Raw genomic sequence first — 17,156 nt, 5'->3', positions numbered from 1 at the left:
ATATGTTTCAAATCATATAAAATGTGTGTTCGATGGTAAATGTTTCATTAAAAAAGTACCTGTAGGTGCGCAGTGATCTGTGACAGAGGTTCCGTAAAGCGGTTTCCGGTCTCTCCGGTCCTCTCTCTCCGCTAAAAGGTAACGTGGTCGCCTCGGCAGCTATTAGCTACACACCAAACTGTATTTATTGTGTCTTCCTACTTGTATTTAGTCTCCGAACGAACGGTATTAATTATGTGGTGATTGTTTTACATTCAACGTGGCACGAAATGCACTTGAATAATGTAGGAATGGAAAGATACATTTGTGAGCACGTCGTTCGTGTTAGGCCTCGTCGTGATCCATCAGCTTTGGAGCTAACTTTAGCTAACTGTGCTTTAATGCAACAACTCTGCTGTCTTATATGAGTGCAGCCGTTGAATACACACATGTATAATGTTTTACAATCCATGGCCAACAATTTCCCCCACTTATCTGTTGGCTGATTTAAGAATCATGAAACCAAGTGAACACGTTGAGTTGAAGTTATTAAAAATGGTAGCAAACGGCTATCTAGTGTCTGTACCTCCAACTGCTACTTAAAGCTGCTTTCAGATGGGCTTCATTCTAATATCACTGTCTTTGTTTTGTCCAGGTTCATCATGTCGTCCCATTTGCAGTGGATGGTCATTAGGAACTGCTCCAGCTTCCTCATCAAGAGGAACGGACAGACCTACAGCACTGTGAGTAACATTACACCCTCTCTGCACAGACCACCTAACTGACAGACCTGTACAGACCTCCCAACACACATGAGCCATAACCAGGACTCAGTAATTCTACATACCACTGTATACTAAGTGCTCCGTGTGGACCCTGTAGCTTACAGGATACAACGGGACTGGTCTTAATTGTGAAATACGTGCACAATAGTCTGCCTTTGTACTACCAACACAAGCTGTCCAGTAGGGTTCTCTGAATATGTCTTTGTGTGACAGGAGCCCAACAACCTGAAGTCCAAGAACTCGTTCCGCTTCAATGGTTTGGTTCACAAGAAGACTGTCGGCGTGCAGCCAGCTGCCGATGGCAAGGGTATCGTCGTGGTGCTGAAGAAGCGTAAAGGTAAACCTTTGACACGGTTTACATCTTCAGGCACTTCATGTGTCAGTAAAACAAGTGATTTAATGCATTGAATAAGACTGTCTTTACCTGATACTCGCATGGTGTTCTTAGTCATTTGAATTATACGTCTGAATGTACATTGTACAACAACACACTTTTTTTCTTTACGGTGAAATTGACCTTTACTGGTTTAGAGGACAGAGTCAAAAAATCCAATTGACTGTTTTAGCAGGAATCTAAATTATGGCTATCCAATTTATTTATCTCTGGAATCAGCTAACATAGACCGATCTGTAAGGAAAAGAAATGTGTCTAAGTTGAGCACTACACTTTAAGATACCATAGAGGATTCATGTAACCTCAGACTTTTTGCGGTCCCGTGTTATTTATTTGTTAGTGGATCGTTGCAGCTAATGTGCTAACATTGGAACGTCTTTGTTTTCTTGCTGCACAGGCCAGCACAAACCCGCCAAGTCTTACGAGAAGATCACCATCAACAAGAACTCTCGCGCCACCCTGAACAGCCTGAGGCACATCATTAGCAAGAACAAGTACAGAAAGGACCTGCGCATGGTGAGCTCAAGTTGTGATTTCAGACACTAAAATTCTTATTTGTATGGCGGTCCCATCTTGATTTGTAGTTCATATTTCAAAGCTTTCAGGAAATCATTTTGAGTCTCATTTGTTTCCCCAGGCTGCCCTGCGTCGTGCCAGCGCCATTCTGAAGAGCCAGAAGCCTGTTGTGGTCAAGAAGAAGCGCGCCAAGGCTGCCAAGACAGCATAATGATACACATGATACATAAATAAAAGCTTCTTGTTTAGAAAAAAACACCACATTGTCCTGTCTTAACTGTATCCTTGCTACATCTGTGGCTTCTAATGTGAAGGCTTTTGCAGATATCTGACTAGTTATATAGTATGGTAATGAATGAAGTTATTACCAAGGATTATTTTATGCATAATTGTCAGTTATTGATACTTTTGCAAGAGTAAGTGAGCAAAACCTCCTGGCAAGATCACACATGATCAGTGAAGGATTAAGTCAGGGTTTTATAGTTGTGAGTTATATTAAAGGCAGCTGTCTCACACATGGAAATGTAAAACGGATAAGAACAGCCTTTGAACAGAGTTAATGCCTTATAACTTGTACAACTCCATATGTTGTAAATATTACTAAGACATTTGTTGACCTGCTTTTGAGGCATGTGCTTTTTCCTGTGCACTAACATCCAAAAACTTCAAACAAGTTTAGCTGTTGTGACTAGAAATAGGTCAGTAAGTGGGCACTCGGCTCTTCAAGATCAGCTGAAATCTACACAATTATTCAGGGATTATAATCACATCGAAGTCTTAAATCACCATCCTCTTGACCTCACTGCTCTGATGTCCCAGTGATGATGTGCATGCTGTACTACATGTGACAGAAATGAGTTGCAACTAATCGAACAACAGGAGGATGTCTGTGCATTGATTATCTGTATCATAGCTTCCCTTTTTACCCATATCTTTGGACTGTATTTTACAGAAATCACTGAAGAACTCAACACTTAACATTTTACACAGCATTAGTTTGAAACAGTAGCTCATGCTGAAGCAATCGGGGCCTGTTGCTTTAGTCACAGTAACCACTGAGGTGGAAACATTGGATAGATTTTAAAGCAGCCCACTGGCAGCTTTCCAACCATGGCTTTGGAAAGAAATACACTTGTCACCTCCCCTTGAGTTCAAGCTGATAAAGTACACTGCAGCAATCATTTCTGCAGTGGAGCCCATCTCTCTGACACAGGATTGAGACGCACCTGTGAGAGGGCCGGCTCTGCTTCTGAAGATGTGATCGAGGCTGTGCCGGTCGCTATGAGGGGACTAGGGCCCGTGCTTTTCTTCATGCCCGTGGCTCTGCTGGTCCTGCAAAGTCGGAGCTTTGAACTGCAGGATACAATTCATGCTCTGATAGAGGAGAACATCCACCTTCATGACCGGCTGGAGAACCTCACCCAAGCCCTCAGGGAACTCAAACGGATGCTCTTGCATCACTCAAATGGTACGGAGTCTTTTACCATCGATTTATATACAGTATATATACAAATTGAAGTAAGAAAAATGTCTTTTCTTTGAATTTTCATCCGTCATATTCCTTTTTTTTGTCTTTAACCATTTTACACCAGTACACATATTGCTTTTGTACATCCAAATACAACCTTTGAATTTAATCTTAATCTCAAGACACAAGATGAATACTATTGGCCAGATTGTGCATTGTGGGACCAATACTGAAATGCATATTATTCTTATGAAATGTGTTTTTAAATGCTCTCTCTCCTCTTTCCCCTTACTCTCATTTCCTGCGTGTGTCCTGTCTGCTGTCTCTTAATCCTTTCCATGCTGTCTTCATTCCTTCATGTTATCATGCAGTGTTCTCTCTTTCACCCGGAGAACCACCACATGTATTCATGACTTCAGTGTGTTTTGTGATTTAACCCAGACCCAGATCATCATGAACACAGTGAACATCACAATGAGGATGCCCAGCATCTGTGGGACGAATGGTCAGAACACGGTGTGTATCTCGACATGCTGGTCTCTTCAGCTAACGAAAAACATTTCGTAGCTTCCAGCAGATTTACTGCATTGAGCGAGCAAGTTGTGGCAGAGCCCGTTAGCCTTAGTTGGCATTGATTTTGTGGCGATGTGGGATGCAATCAGGCTTACGGGGTCATACAAGCACCAGAGGGACAATGAAGTGAAATGTAAATCTACTCTGCCACAAATGAGCCTTCTAGCAGCACAACATATGTTGCACTCAGGTTAAAGGGGCCAAATACTCCCTGCATGATGATGATGTGACGGTATTTCTCCCTTCCATGCAGGCATCAGCGCAGATACCCATCTTCTGTTGGAGCATGCCTTTTGTGGACATGACCTGCACGACTCAGCTGCTGCCCTCCACGAAAAAACAACCCTCCTGCTGCTGACGTTACTCTGCCTCACCCTGCTGCTGATGAGACAGTTCTAGGCTACGTTAGCTACACAGAACTTCAGCCGTTGTCTCTGTCACTCAATTGTTCAGTATAATGAAGTTGTTATATTGTGGCCCATGGGGACAAGTCATAACTATGCAGTAATAATTATTGAGTAGTGAGTTTTGATATGGTTGCAGGGATTAGCTCTAACCCGGCTCTTCCTCTTCAGAGTGATCATTGAGTGGAAAGGATTGAGTTGACCTCACTGTGTTAGACGAATCATCTCTGGGGAGTTCACTGAACTGGAAAGGAGCCTTTTGAATGCTGGTGATCAGCACAGTGGAGGCTGAATGAAAGCAGATTAAACCTGCTGACTCCTTTAATTACTGTGGTTATGTGGAACCACATTTTGTTGTTATGACAGTGATGATATTATTGTAATTTTATAAGATGACTTATATAACAACTTTTTTTTGTTATCCCTTAAGCTATAAAAAGCTATACACATTGAGTAGTTTGGATTCCTTGTAGAAATAATCTTTGGTACAAACCTTGTAGCAGGAAAAGCACAGGTGGAACTAATAACTTTAACGAGGGCTCTGTTCCTAACGACATTAACTACACCTGTGTTTTTGACGAGTCAAAATGTCTGCTCTGAATGAGGTCCAGTGTCTGACAGTACCTGTGTTCACCTGAGCTGATCTGTGAATACAATAAATGGATACTTACAGGACGAACTCAGCAGCCTAATGTGTTTAATATTTGATTATTTACTTTGACCGACTGAATGAAAAATTAATATTCCAGCTTAATTTTTTGCCAACTTATAAAAGTTATGGTGAACGATCTCTTGAGGGAAATTTCTGGCTCTTCCAGCTGTTACGTGCTCCACTACGATCACCAGCTAGTTTATAACTTTGTCTGTCTGCTGTTTGGTGCTGAGCAGGTAGCGTACAGTGAGCTTATCAGAGCTTTTTTTGCAGAACTCGGCTAGAAACAAGCCTTTCATGTTACTCCAAATGAATCCAGTTAGTATACTTTTTGTTTTATTGTCCATCATCCCTCACTTTGTACTCAGATTAAATAAAGAAACAATACAACAGGCACTGAGTCCAAACGTTTCTTTATTCGCCTCACTATTTTAAATGGTACAGCACATATAAAAGTTAGAAAATTAACTACAAGTCGGTTTGGGCTGCAGGATTTGTATTCTACAGAGTGAAACACATTTAATACAATGAAGATGCAAATGAAACAAAAGAGGGATTGTGTTTTAACACAATGAATAAATAAGTCACAGCTCAAACAAAACAAACCAACATCGACATCATTCTCACTGCGTATAACAGGTCCTCGATTTTAATAATGGCAAAAATGTACTAATAATTATAACTTATGTTTACCATGGATTGATGTCATGAGGAGAATCATTCGGCCATGATGTTGTGTGTGCATTTACTTTTGGTTCTGCTTCAATGCCGGCTGTATGAGCAATAACATAGCAATCCTGGCTCAACCTGTCATCACTACGGTGGTCCACGTACATAAAAACCATCTATAGTCCATGCAGACTGTGTACACATGTTTCCAAAGCAAATAATTCATGGAAGACAAAATAACATCTCTAGTCTATATCAAGGTCGGAGTCCTCATCGCTCATAGTGTTCTGTACGATGGCTCCGTTGCGGACCGTCTTGGAGACGATGGGGGGCTTGTCGGGCAGCAGGCCGTACTCCTGCAGCAGCGCCTCCACGTCTACGGCGAAGAAGTCTTCCCCGAGCTGGTCCGTCACCCGCACGAAGTTGCCGATCAGGTCGCCCGCTTTGTAAACGAGCAGAGCGGGCAGAGCACTGTCTCTGAACAGAGCGCTGGTGCTGATGGCCGAGCTGCGCACGCTACAGAATTTGACCAGCGGGTATTCCTGAGCCAGACACATCAGGCTGCCGTTCATGCTCTCGCAGCCCGGGATGTCGGACTCGTAGATGTGGATCATGACCAGGGTGCTTTTGTCCTCCTTGTCCAAAGCCTCCAGGAAGTCCTCGCCGCTGATCAACTCGTAGACCTGCGCGAAGCGTTTGCCGCTGCAGAGCTGGCGCCGCATCTCCGCGATGCGCTGCATACGGTAGTGCTGGAGGAAGTCTTCGTCGTCCTCTTCTTCCTGGAGCATGTTGTACTCTTGCATGGTCATCTGTGGGGTAGACGAAGAGGAAAACACATTCAGCTACTAAAAAGGAACAGTGCTCTGGAGGTTTAAATTGTTGCTAATTATAACTCTGTGACAATGATAAACTTGTTTCTCAGGTCATAAGATATGTGTATGTAAATTAGTTGGCAGGTGCATTAATACAAAGTGAAACCAAATGTGCCACTAATCCATCATTAGACTGTCAGAAATTAGAGGATGGAGGTTGCAGGGATTCCACCATGTTAATGAGGTTGTATTTAATTAATATCATGCCTGTGTTTAGCCTTTTCCCACAGCAAGTGTCCCGTTAGCGAGTGTGGCTCAGTTTCAAGAGCGAGTCACCCATGTACTGCCAGCTCGGAGTGAGGAATAAGATGTTCTTGTCTTGTCTATAGTTCATCCTCATCCTACTCACTTTGCCTTTGATTTTCTCCTGCAGCGCTTTCTCTTTCTCTTTGTCTTTTTCCAGGTCGAGGTCAGAGCGGCAGGTCATCGACAGCTTCTTGATCAGTCTCTCCATCTCTTTCTTCTGCTCTTGTTTCTGCTCCACCTCCAGCTGCTTGTACTTCCTCCAGTCATTGATGACACCCTTTGGTCCTGAGAGAGAATAGCCAGTTTTACCGTCACTGTAATTCCTTTACAAAGTTGCGGGTCTTATTTGAACAGTACTTTTCTTGGTGTGTGTGTGTGTGTGTTTGTATGCTTGTTTTAGTACCTGTGTTGACGGCACTTCCATCGGCGCTGTAGTCTATTTCAGGCTCCCCGACGTTAGCGTCCCGGATGGTCTTGTTCTCCCCCTCCTCATCCTCGTTGTCGCTGCCTTCATCCTCACTGCTGCTGTAGTAGTACTGCAGCTTCTCTCCCAGAATTTTGTCATCCAGAGTCGTCATTACAACGGCTCACCTGAGGGCAGAAGTTTTCAATGTGTTAGATAGACTAATGCAACTCACTAATACCATTTACAGGAAGCTTAATTCTTTCATATGAGAAGGAGACTCATGAGCTCATTCTTCATCTTTGTACTGCAAGCAGAGGACAGTCTGTACTGAGCAACCTCAATACGAACTAATCTAATACGCTTGTGCCTTAAAATCCCTAGACTATATTTGAATAAGGTCTGTCTTGCGTAATTTGACTAATAATTTGCATGAGCTGCAGGCAGCTGATGGTGAGACAATACAGCTTTATCTTTAACCCCTCATTAGATGAAACCTCTACAGATAAACAACTATATCACACAATAGTGTCAGTCAGTGGAGCATAATAATCCACATTGACAGCCATCCAAGCTGTCATAGGTCAGACTAGAAAGGGCTTATGTCAAAAAGAAAAATAGGACAACTGCATTATACATAGCTTATGATAAGTGTGTCAACACAACTTGGGCTGAGAGGCCTTTAATGATGCACTGAGCCGTATGTAAGCCAACAAATGTGCACAGATGGAGAGACAAGGAGACAGACACCCCCGCTCATTTTAACAGTGGCAAGGAAGCAAAACGGAAGAAAAATAATATTATTTCTAACTACGGTTACAGCTCTTTTGTCACATAGTAAACAGTGGAAGCTTAGGCCTGCAGCACACACCTAACTTTAGCTGTTAGCTAGATTCTGTTAATCCCTGTGACAGCTACGATAGCCAGCAATAAGTCAGATAGATATCGTTAGCTAGCTCTTCGCTGTTTTTGCAGGTTTCCTCAAGTACCCCAACGCTACTGTAAAGAGGATAGAGACAATCCAATAATCTCGTTTATGAAATAGGACATAGGGCACAGTTTGCGTTTGAGAACGTGAGCTAGGTTAGCATCTGAGCTAACTGTTATTGCACCGACTTCCTGAGACAACCAGTACACATTAGCTAGCCATAAACCGAGAGTGTATTTATTCAATATCTCTTAACATTTTACTACAAAAACATGATAATGTCCATTACTTATCTTACCTTGATTTTATGTCCAGCTAAGGTTAGTAAAATACCACCAACTCCCAAAGCTCCCTCCTGTTAATCTGCTAGTTTAGCCGTAAACCACTCTCCCGGAGTATGATGCCTTCAAGAATACCGAAAACGTCGTAATTGGGACGTGCGAGCGCAAAGACATCCGCCATTCCGCTAAATAGTTGCGGTTTAAGCTGTATTTATGGTGTGGACTGGTTCGGACATAACAGGAAACAAAGTAGCATCACTCAATTTGTGATGTTTGTAACAACTTTGTTAGTATATTGCCCCATAAACGCATATTTAAAATTCACTTTTTTAGTTAGAATCAAACACCTCAACCACACCATAGGCACTCAAAATAGCTGAGCTGCAGGGTTAATTCTGGCGTCATTGTCATCTAAATCTGTATTTTGAAGTATGGAGTGTGATGGGGTCATATTCTGAAGTAACTGTCCTGTAAAGTTGGACTTTACAGAGAGTGCGTAAAGGCAACAAGGTACATCTTGGTTCCGTGCACTGACGTAGGGAATGCAGGAAGCGGCTGGAATTGTTTTCATGCAGTTCTCATCTTCACCACAAGAGGGCGGTATGACTATGAAATATGACGGATAGTACCACTACTACGACCACTGCTGACAGGCTCACCAAAATTGCTCTTTGTAGATTTTATGTTTGGTCAGATATGAATAATCTCATATGAATCATAATTTAGATAAATATTTAAAGCCAAAAGGTTTTTATGTGTTTTAAACATTGCTGTTCATCTTGTTTATTGATAAATCATAGATCCCGCTATTGTCTGTCTTGTGTTCCCGTCATTATTCAACTTCAAGCCAAAACAAACAGGATTTACAAGAAGCAGTGAGTTAGACATGAAAGTGGGAAAAGTGACTCATGAGAGCCACAGAACAATGTGTAGTAAAAAAACACACAACATTTTAATCGCTGCCAATTTAAATAAATGGACAGTTATCCACATTTGCATCTATAGTTTTATTTCAATGAATGACTCTATCATTACTCTTTAAATAAATCCACAGACGATACATACTTTCATTACTGGACAGTGTGAACATGATGGTATTTAGGTCTTCAGGCACAAAGCATTTAACAAAAATGATATGTTAATATACTCACTGATTTGCTCATGTGTGACGAGTTCTCATACTGAGCTCTGAGTCCTGTATAATTCTCCAGTGACATTCAAACAACCACTACTGCACGTTCTCTACACAAATATCTTTTTTTGCAGCAGCAACAGCCTCTTTTTGCTTAACATATGGATCTTAAACTATAACCTTCTGGTGCAAAGAGTCATAGCTCATCAGTCCTTATTTGACCGTCATCATTCCCTCTTTTTGATTGCTCCTCTCTTGGTACTCTGAACGCCACATAAGGACACGTCCTGGTGTTCAGACAGACCAGCTTCTTCAGTGTGGCAGAGTTCACTATGTCAAAGCCGACTTTGCCTCCAAACGTGCTGGGCTTCCAGTAAACTGGAGAACAAATAGGGTTTCCCAGGAGGCCTTTAAGGGAGAAGGGGGCACCCATCTCCACCATGCTCTCTCCAAAAATGGCCCCCTGACGCGTTCTCTCCAACAGCATGCCGGGATAAAACTCAAGAGCATCAATATCCCCGTAGAATTCTTCAAGCTCGCGGGCTATCTCCTCGTTATCTGCAAATGGTAATCACAAGTATTGCACGGTTAATAAAGCGATCTACAACACAATGCATCAAGGACTAATCTATAACTTTGCAGCCATGGGGTTGAGAATGTGTGCTGAGCTGTATTCCTTACCAGTGAATTGTCTGAACGATGTGTACGGCTGGAGGTTGAAGCGCTTCCTGTACTCGTTGAAGGGCTGTATGCGGAGTTGGCGAGACTCCTTAATGGTCACCACAGCCACTTTGGCCACCACAGCATTGGTGTTAAAGCCACCGCCAACCTGTAGGACAAAGGTTTAAGAATGAAGTATCTTATGTAAAAAAAATGACAATACACCAAATACTGTATGCATGTGGATGTGCTTTGATTTGTATGGATTTGCCTGGGTTGTATGCGATTAGCTGAGATTAAATATCAAAAGTGTATGCTAATGTAGGCTAGTAAGAGTAATGATCTATGTGAAAAGTGTAATTAAATAAACATTATCAACATTTATTTCTCTTCAGCACATAAACCCTTTTTGTAGCTACGTCTGTTATTGCACGTCTTCCCTCTTTTTAAAAAGGTGTACTTTGGGTTCAGGCCAACATAAAGCGTTTGTATAACTATAACAATCCCGACCAACCTCAGTTGGCCTCACACATCTGTGTCAACACATTAGCCAAGTCCCCTCAGTACTCAACTTTTATGGCAAACAGGATACAAATCCAGCAAAATAGAATGTGTGAATGCCAAAAAATACTTTATGGATATTTGAAGCTGGCAATACTGCAGATTATATCCCACAGTTCTAACTAACTAAGAGTTAGTTATAAGTATCGGAGCTTCCAATCAACTATACGCCAAAGAAAATGTTTTTATTGCTGCATAATTTAGATATTACATTGTGTAGTTTGTTACCTGGCCAGCAACTTGCCGAGAGAAGGAATCCACCAGCTTCTCAATGCCGTAGTGTGTGAGAACGGAATTGTTGAAGAGGAACTGCTTGTACGACAGCTCATCTCCGTCAATAAGGAAGCTGTCGGGCATCAAGGGGTGCCAGTGGTAGAGCTGGCTGAACTCCAGAGCGATACGGTTCCCGTACTGGAAGTTGGAGTTAAACAGCAGAGTGGGATCAAACTTCAACTGCAGCCTGTATCCACTGAGGTGCTGCACATACTCCTCTATCACTATTTTTATTGTCTCACCTGAAGGGAAACGTGCAGAGACACAAAGAGGGCAGACGGATTAAAATTAAACCACCTACCAGACACTGAGTAAGGATGTGATGGAACACGTTCAACAAAGACGACTCCAATAAAAGGTTGATTCATGAGTTTATATAGGGGTTGCTGCCATGCACTGTTACTGAAAAGTACACCAACACTGGACAAACATAATACAAAAAGTTAAAATGATAATCGGAATAGGATTAGTTCAAGGTATTTCCCAAAATGTCTAAAACTATTCCGTCAAAATTCTGTCCAGCTCACCAATGATGATAAAGCGCGTGGTCTGGAACAGCTGCTCATCATCCCAGGTGGGATGCTCCGCCTTCAGGATGTCACATACTCGGTTATGCTCCCTGAGCCAGAGCGTGGCGAACATTCCCAAACCCGGGAGGAGTCCAAACACTTCCTGACCAATAGCCATCTGAGTCTCAGGAGGGATCCCAGGGGGGTAGCTCATCTTAACGGGTGCATCCGCTACAGAGGGAGGGTACATCTCGCCGTCAACTAACTAAAAAGAAAAAAAGACAAAAATGAATGTCTTTCCCAACCATCTCCACGTTCTCCGACAGTTCAGTGCAGTCCATATTCCTGCAGCAACATGTTAAAACGCTTGCTCAGTATATTCCCATCTAAGGCAACACCAGCAGATTAAATGAAAGGATAAGATATCAACAGCGCTGGTAGTGAGTGGTTGTTCCACTCTTCCCTTGGAATGGAAAGTATTTGTTCTAACCTTGAGCAACATGTCAACATTTCTCTTTTCCCAGTTTTGATTGTTTCACCTGATACTTGAGTTTCCCGTCTTTGTGAAGCCTGAGCCGAAGCTGACGCTGCAGGTTGTCTCCGTAAACGTGCCCAGCATCCACCTGGATGTAACACGAGACGAGACAACAAAAAAAAGGAAAGTGAAGAGCACACAAGGAAATAAACAAAGGCGTTAATTTATACACAGCATAAATGCAAAGCTGTTGAGCTACAAAGACAAAGTCTCATTGATGCCAAATTCTCTGAGTTTTTATTCCGACCCAAACCAACCATGAACGCACACTAAAACGGACAAAAGCTGTGAATGGACTAACCCCGTGCGCTAGAGCCTTGGTGAAGCCCACACCCATGCGGTTGTAGGTCTTAAAGAACTGGTGGGTGAAGTGCTGTGCGAAGAAGGCGAACAGGAGGTTGGAGCCCTGAGGGTCGGGTCTGAACGTCCTTCTCTTCAGCAGCCTCTCAACCAGCAGCTCAGGGTCAGGCAGCCCAGCGTTGCCTAAACAGAAACACTACGGCGTCATACAGGGCGCGGGGGCAAAACACAGATACACCACGCTTCCAGTCATAATACTGAAATAGTGTGTCAGTGAAAACAGTGCCCCTTCCGAACCATCCAAGGTCTATAATCAGCACGCATGTCGCTGTGGTGAGCAAAATACCTGTTCTGCATTAGATACTGTTGGTGCTGTCACACATTTGCACCTCATTACGAAATATTATATCAAAATGATGCAGTGGTGGAAAGTAACTAAATGTACTCAAGTACTGCGTTAAGCTACTTGCAGTTTACCTGAGTATTTCTATTTTGTGCTACTTTTACTGAACTACATTTTTAGAAAGAATTATTTTAAATCATTTTTTATCTAAAACATGAGATCATCTTATAAAATACAGAGTGAACTATTACACGGTTTAAGTTTAAACTACCTTATAATACCTGCTATTATCATAATGTTATATGAATGTATCATAGGCCTGGGTAGTATTGAACTATTTTTGCCAATACAATACTTGGGTTCGGTACAGATAGAGAAACCATACTTTTATCGATACCTAGACAAAACATAAATGAGTGGCTAACCTTTGACCCCCAGAGGTGTAGGGCAGTTCTTCGGCACTGGGGGCAGAATGCGAGTGTAGTAGCTCAGATTAGAGTAGGATTCCCAGCTGAGGTAGCCATACTTGGAGTTGTAGGTTGGAGGGCTAGGTATTAAGTTAGACCTCACTGTTAAATAAATAAAAAAGGTATGAGACACTTTGAATATGTGACAACTCTGAATGAATTTCATTGAATGAATGAAGAGCTGACCTGTTAGAACCAGCCGCATGAGGACGTCCCGTAGGAAGGTGTAGTTGATGATGTCCCAGAGCCAGCTGAAGTGGGTGAGAATGTAATGCAGCACTTCTGGACTGGGCTTGAAGAAATGACGCACTCTGGTCCAGAACTCCGCTGTGGTGGGAGGACAGTTTAAAGAAAACTTTACTTGACAAAAATGTTTTTTAGGGCAGCTAGGATTTAGTCAATAAATCACAGTCCAAGAGGATACTCAGCAAGACAGGTCTTGGTGTTATAGTCGGTGAATTGCTCGGCGACTCAGAGAATGAAGTGAAACAAAATTGACAATTCAGTCTAATTATCAGGCTCGGAGTTTTAGCATCGTTGGTCAAACAGGCAAAGGGGGGCAACGGTCCCGGGGCCCCAAAAGTGTCAATGGTTTGAGCTAATTAAACTGAACATTTTCTTTTAGATGATGCTCCATTAAACCACAATATCAATGATAAAGATATGATATGATAAAGCCTCATAAAAGGTCCATGGTGTTTGATCAAATTAGCTTTCATTTGGAATCGTTTTTTCTGACCACCTGACGCATGTAAGTCCAATAACAACACAGTGAAATAGCTTAGCTGCTACATGCTCCACTATGTACACCAGCTAGTTGTCGACTGTGTAGTTTAAGATTAATATTTCTAAAATCCTGAAGCTGAAACAAAAAGTGTTTCAATCCCATTCCCCCCTTCCCTGTTCCACATTCCTTTTCTTTTACGTCCTTCTGCTCCCACTCTAACTTTCCTATTGTCTCTCTGCACAATCAAAGCGATGGTTAATTGGTATTACGCTTGGTGAGCGTGATGTAACTGCAAAACTATCCACCGAAAAACAGCACATCTGATTAAGGACTACAGTGTGTGAGGGTTTCTTGTTAAGGTGAAGCAGAGCGGAAGAGATAGTAGATGGATGGATAGATGTGGTCTGGTGAGGAGATCAGCAGAAGCAGCTCTGATCCAGCTGGTTTCGTTCTGGCAGTTGCTCCTGTTTCCAAATATTTGGGTCTAGACAAGAAGTCCAAACTCTGTGAGCCAGGGGCTAAGTTCCACTATTTCCTGATTAAACAACTACGGTAAATGAAATAGCCGTTTTCATCGGCCTGACATCTAATCCTATCCGTCTTGTGTACAAAGGAATAACAGAATATTTCAAATTCCTTAAAAATGCAATAAAAACAGAGGATAAGGGCACGACTCACGGACAGTGCAGTTTTCTCCGCTGTAGCCGGTACGAGTGCAGTCACACTCGTACTTGTCCTCGCCATAATTTACACACACACCCCAGTGCTGACAGGGGAAATAACAGCATGGGTCCACTGTGGGGAAAAAAACACGAAGAAGAACTCATGTCAAAGACTGTGACAAATACTTACATAAACTCGGGCAGGCAGATCATGAATGAGACGGCGACATTGTGAGGTCAGATATTGACTTGCTCCGACACAAAACATCTGTCTTAGCACAGACTTGGAGCATCACCTCTAAAAACATCTGTCTTTCGGCCGGACAGGAAGTCTCAGATTGATTATTAATTTCAAACATCCGGCATTAAAGTGATGTAATTCTATGTCGTTCCTGCTCCCAGTGCAGTACTTTGCAGGAATACATACTCAGTATCTTGCATAAAGACTGATTAACAAAAAAAGTCTTGAGAGACATGTATTTCAGCTGCAAAGAGGTGAGATAAGGCCCGAACGTCATACGTGGAAAGACTCATAGACTAGTTCTCGTTAGTGGGTTGTATTAACTGTAAATGCAGTTGTTAATCATCAGCAGACTTCCTAAATAAAGGCCTTTTGTTCTTAAGCACAGAAACAGGGGAGATGGGGAGGGTGCTGTCTAACAGACATTTTGACAAAGATGTGAGACATTAAATCCCACATGCTAGATAACACACATTTCTTCATCCTAAAATGTATGCACAGATTACTACATTCATAGAAATAGTTCAGGGTGTAGCATTACAGATACGTGAACTGTGTAATAATTGATCAAACATCCTGGTTAAGGGCAAGCTTCCCGGACAAAAAAAACCCCCCCAGCAACCTTACTGCAGATCATTTTAATTGGCGCCAAATCTTTGCACATGCAAAAACATGTCTCTCTCCGCTCACGCTCTCCCTGTCCTCTGTCTCCTAACAGCGAAACCTACAGATCAGCAACCTCATCTGACTGCTATGTAAACTACATGGACACTATCTGATTTCATTTGTCACAACAGTTCACATCTCACACGCAAAGAGGAAACTCGAGGAATCACACAGCAGTACAGAAAGGCAGAAATCGCATGAAAAGAAAGAGGTGGTGAAACTGTTGAGATGTGTGAGAGCAGATCACGTTGGCCTGAGGGCAGGATGGTATATTGTGTGTCTAACGGGGGTGGGGTGGGGTGGGAGTTGCCTCTAAATGTCAGACTACATGTTTGGCCCCAGGTCAGGCAGGAAAACTCTGTCTGAAGTGGGGGCTTCACTGCTCGGAATACGTGCATCCAATTTCATTCATCTTTTTCACAAGAAATTGTACCATTAAGGGAAAAATAGACCTCCCGATGCTTCTCTTTCCTTATAATCAACATGAGACGGAAAATAAGGTGTCCAACAAGATAATATTTTTCTGGCAGTGGTTCTTTCTAGGTGATGAATCATGTTATTGTACCAGGGACGGGCTTGTCAGGGCCTGCCTTTGTTATCGGGGTGAGCGGAATGTCTAGCCTCTAATGGCAGCTTAACCACAGTGTTCAGAGGAAGACCTGATACGTAGTAATAGTAATGTCGTATTCAGCCATCACACACATTACAATAAATAAAGCCTATATACAATCTAGTATACAATATGACTGAACATACATAAGCAGAAGCATAAATGCCTCTCCTACATTCTTATAAATTAAGTTAAAAATATTAAATATTAGAACCACAGGGAGAAAGAAAACACACTATTGAACATGCGTTTCCTGCAAATGACCTGTGGCAGCAATTAGAGCAGCAAATACTCAGACTAACAGATATTACAGTTTAGTAAAAACATTTAAAAACACCCAAGAACATTGACCTCTCACCTACCTGTGTCTGAGGTAACCTCATCACCCCGGCATGCAGGCTCCCGCAACAGCAAGAGCAGAGCACACACTGATCCTAGGAAAGAGGCTTCAACAACAGTTTTGAATTATTATCTTTTTTTGTTCAGTAACAGAGATGCAAGAAAAAAACAAAACAGCAGCAGCAGCAGCACGAGCAACGGACGGCCAAGCATACTTACATCTCATTACAGCAGCCTCAGTTCAGGAACATTTCACATCAAACTCTGCGAGAAAAGTGTAGCAATCCAGGAAAAGCAGGAGAGACAAGACCGAGCGTGGGAGTCTGAGAGCAGCAGGACCAGCGGTCCAACAGGTTAAGTCCTGTCTGTGAGTGCTGCAGCCCCGCCGCACTGCGCCTCTACCTGCCGTCCCGAGGAAGAGTGAAAAGTGAGACGGAGGCTCCAGTCGAGGGCGCGTTCTCGCTTCCTTATCGCCCCCTGCTAGTGCACAAAGACTCCCCCCCACCCCCACCATGTTTCCTCCCCTCATGCTAGCACCGTGAAATTAATCATTTTTACAAGACATATTCATGTTGGAGGATATTGGGCTATACTGTGGGATGCGATTGAAGCAAAGCCTACAAGTACTTCCTCTGGGGTGTTCCCCTTTTTTTGGTTTACAGCACACACACAATAGACCTGCTATTCAGCTTCATGGAACACATTTCGACATGTCACAGTGAGAAAAGCATGTGAAAAGGTGTAATTAATTGAAGATGAAACTTGGCTGAATTACATTTGCTGCTTCAGTGCCAGTGCTGGCTCACTGGCATGTCGTCATAACGGTATTAGTGTTACCTGTCGCAGCAAAGCTCTGCATTAGTAAAGAGGACCGCATGCTTTGACCGCTTAGTTTTAAAAGTGCATAGTGATAATACAACTTCATCTATAGAATGCGTTGCATCCAAAAATATTCAATATA

General features: G+C 42.6%; 3 protein-coding genes across 3 annotated transcripts; 1 reads left to right on the top strand and 2 right to left on the bottom strand.

Moving 5' to 3' along the window:
- Positions 1-80: 80 nt before the first annotated feature.
- Positions 81-1,930, top strand: rpl28 (ribosomal protein L28). The gene is made up of 5 exons (XM_076088468.1): positions 81-138; positions 635-722; positions 978-1,101; positions 1,556-1,674; positions 1,796-1,930. Exons 2-5 carry the CDS (start codon positions 642-644, stop codon positions 1,883-1,885), a joined length of 414 nt encoding a protein of 137 aa, XP_075944583.1. The 5' UTR covers positions 81-138; positions 635-641; the 3' UTR covers positions 1,886-1,930.
- Positions 1,931-5,167: 3,237 nt separating this feature from the next.
- pdcl (phosducin-like) lies at positions 5,168-8,293 on the bottom strand. Its single transcript, XM_076088442.1, has 4 exons — positions 8,188-8,293; positions 6,962-7,149; positions 6,662-6,843; positions 5,168-6,249 (listed from the first exon to the last, which is right to left on the bottom strand). Exons 2-4 carry the CDS (start codon positions 7,134-7,136, stop codon positions 5,686-5,688), a joined length of 921 nt encoding a protein of 306 aa, XP_075944557.1. The 5' UTR covers positions 7,137-7,149; positions 8,188-8,293; the 3' UTR covers positions 5,168-5,685.
- A 920-nt stretch (positions 8,294-9,213) lies between these two features.
- On the bottom strand, positions 9,214-16,309 carry LOC142948232 (prostaglandin G/H synthase 1-like; the record flags this gene model as incomplete). The annotated part of the gene is made up of 10 exons (XM_076090119.1): positions 9,214-9,860; positions 9,984-10,131; positions 10,752-11,038; positions 11,324-11,570; positions 11,845-11,928; positions 12,142-12,323; positions 12,909-13,052; positions 13,137-13,277; positions 14,356-14,472; positions 16,219-16,309. Coding segments are annotated over 10 exons (1,803 nt in total), but the record flags the coding sequence as incomplete, so codon positions are not given.
- Between the last annotated feature and the right edge of the window lie 847 nt (positions 16,310-17,156).

Source organism: Anarhichas minor, unplaced genomic scaffold (assembly GCF_050575085.1).
Source record: "Anarhichas minor isolate MPS153535 unplaced genomic scaffold, ASM5057508v1 ptg000002l, whole genome shotgun sequence".
NCBI classification, from domain to species: Eukaryota; Metazoa; Chordata; class Actinopteri; order Perciformes; family Anarhichadidae; genus Anarhichas; species Anarhichas minor.
This window is presented reverse-complemented; position numbering and strand designations above follow the sequence as displayed.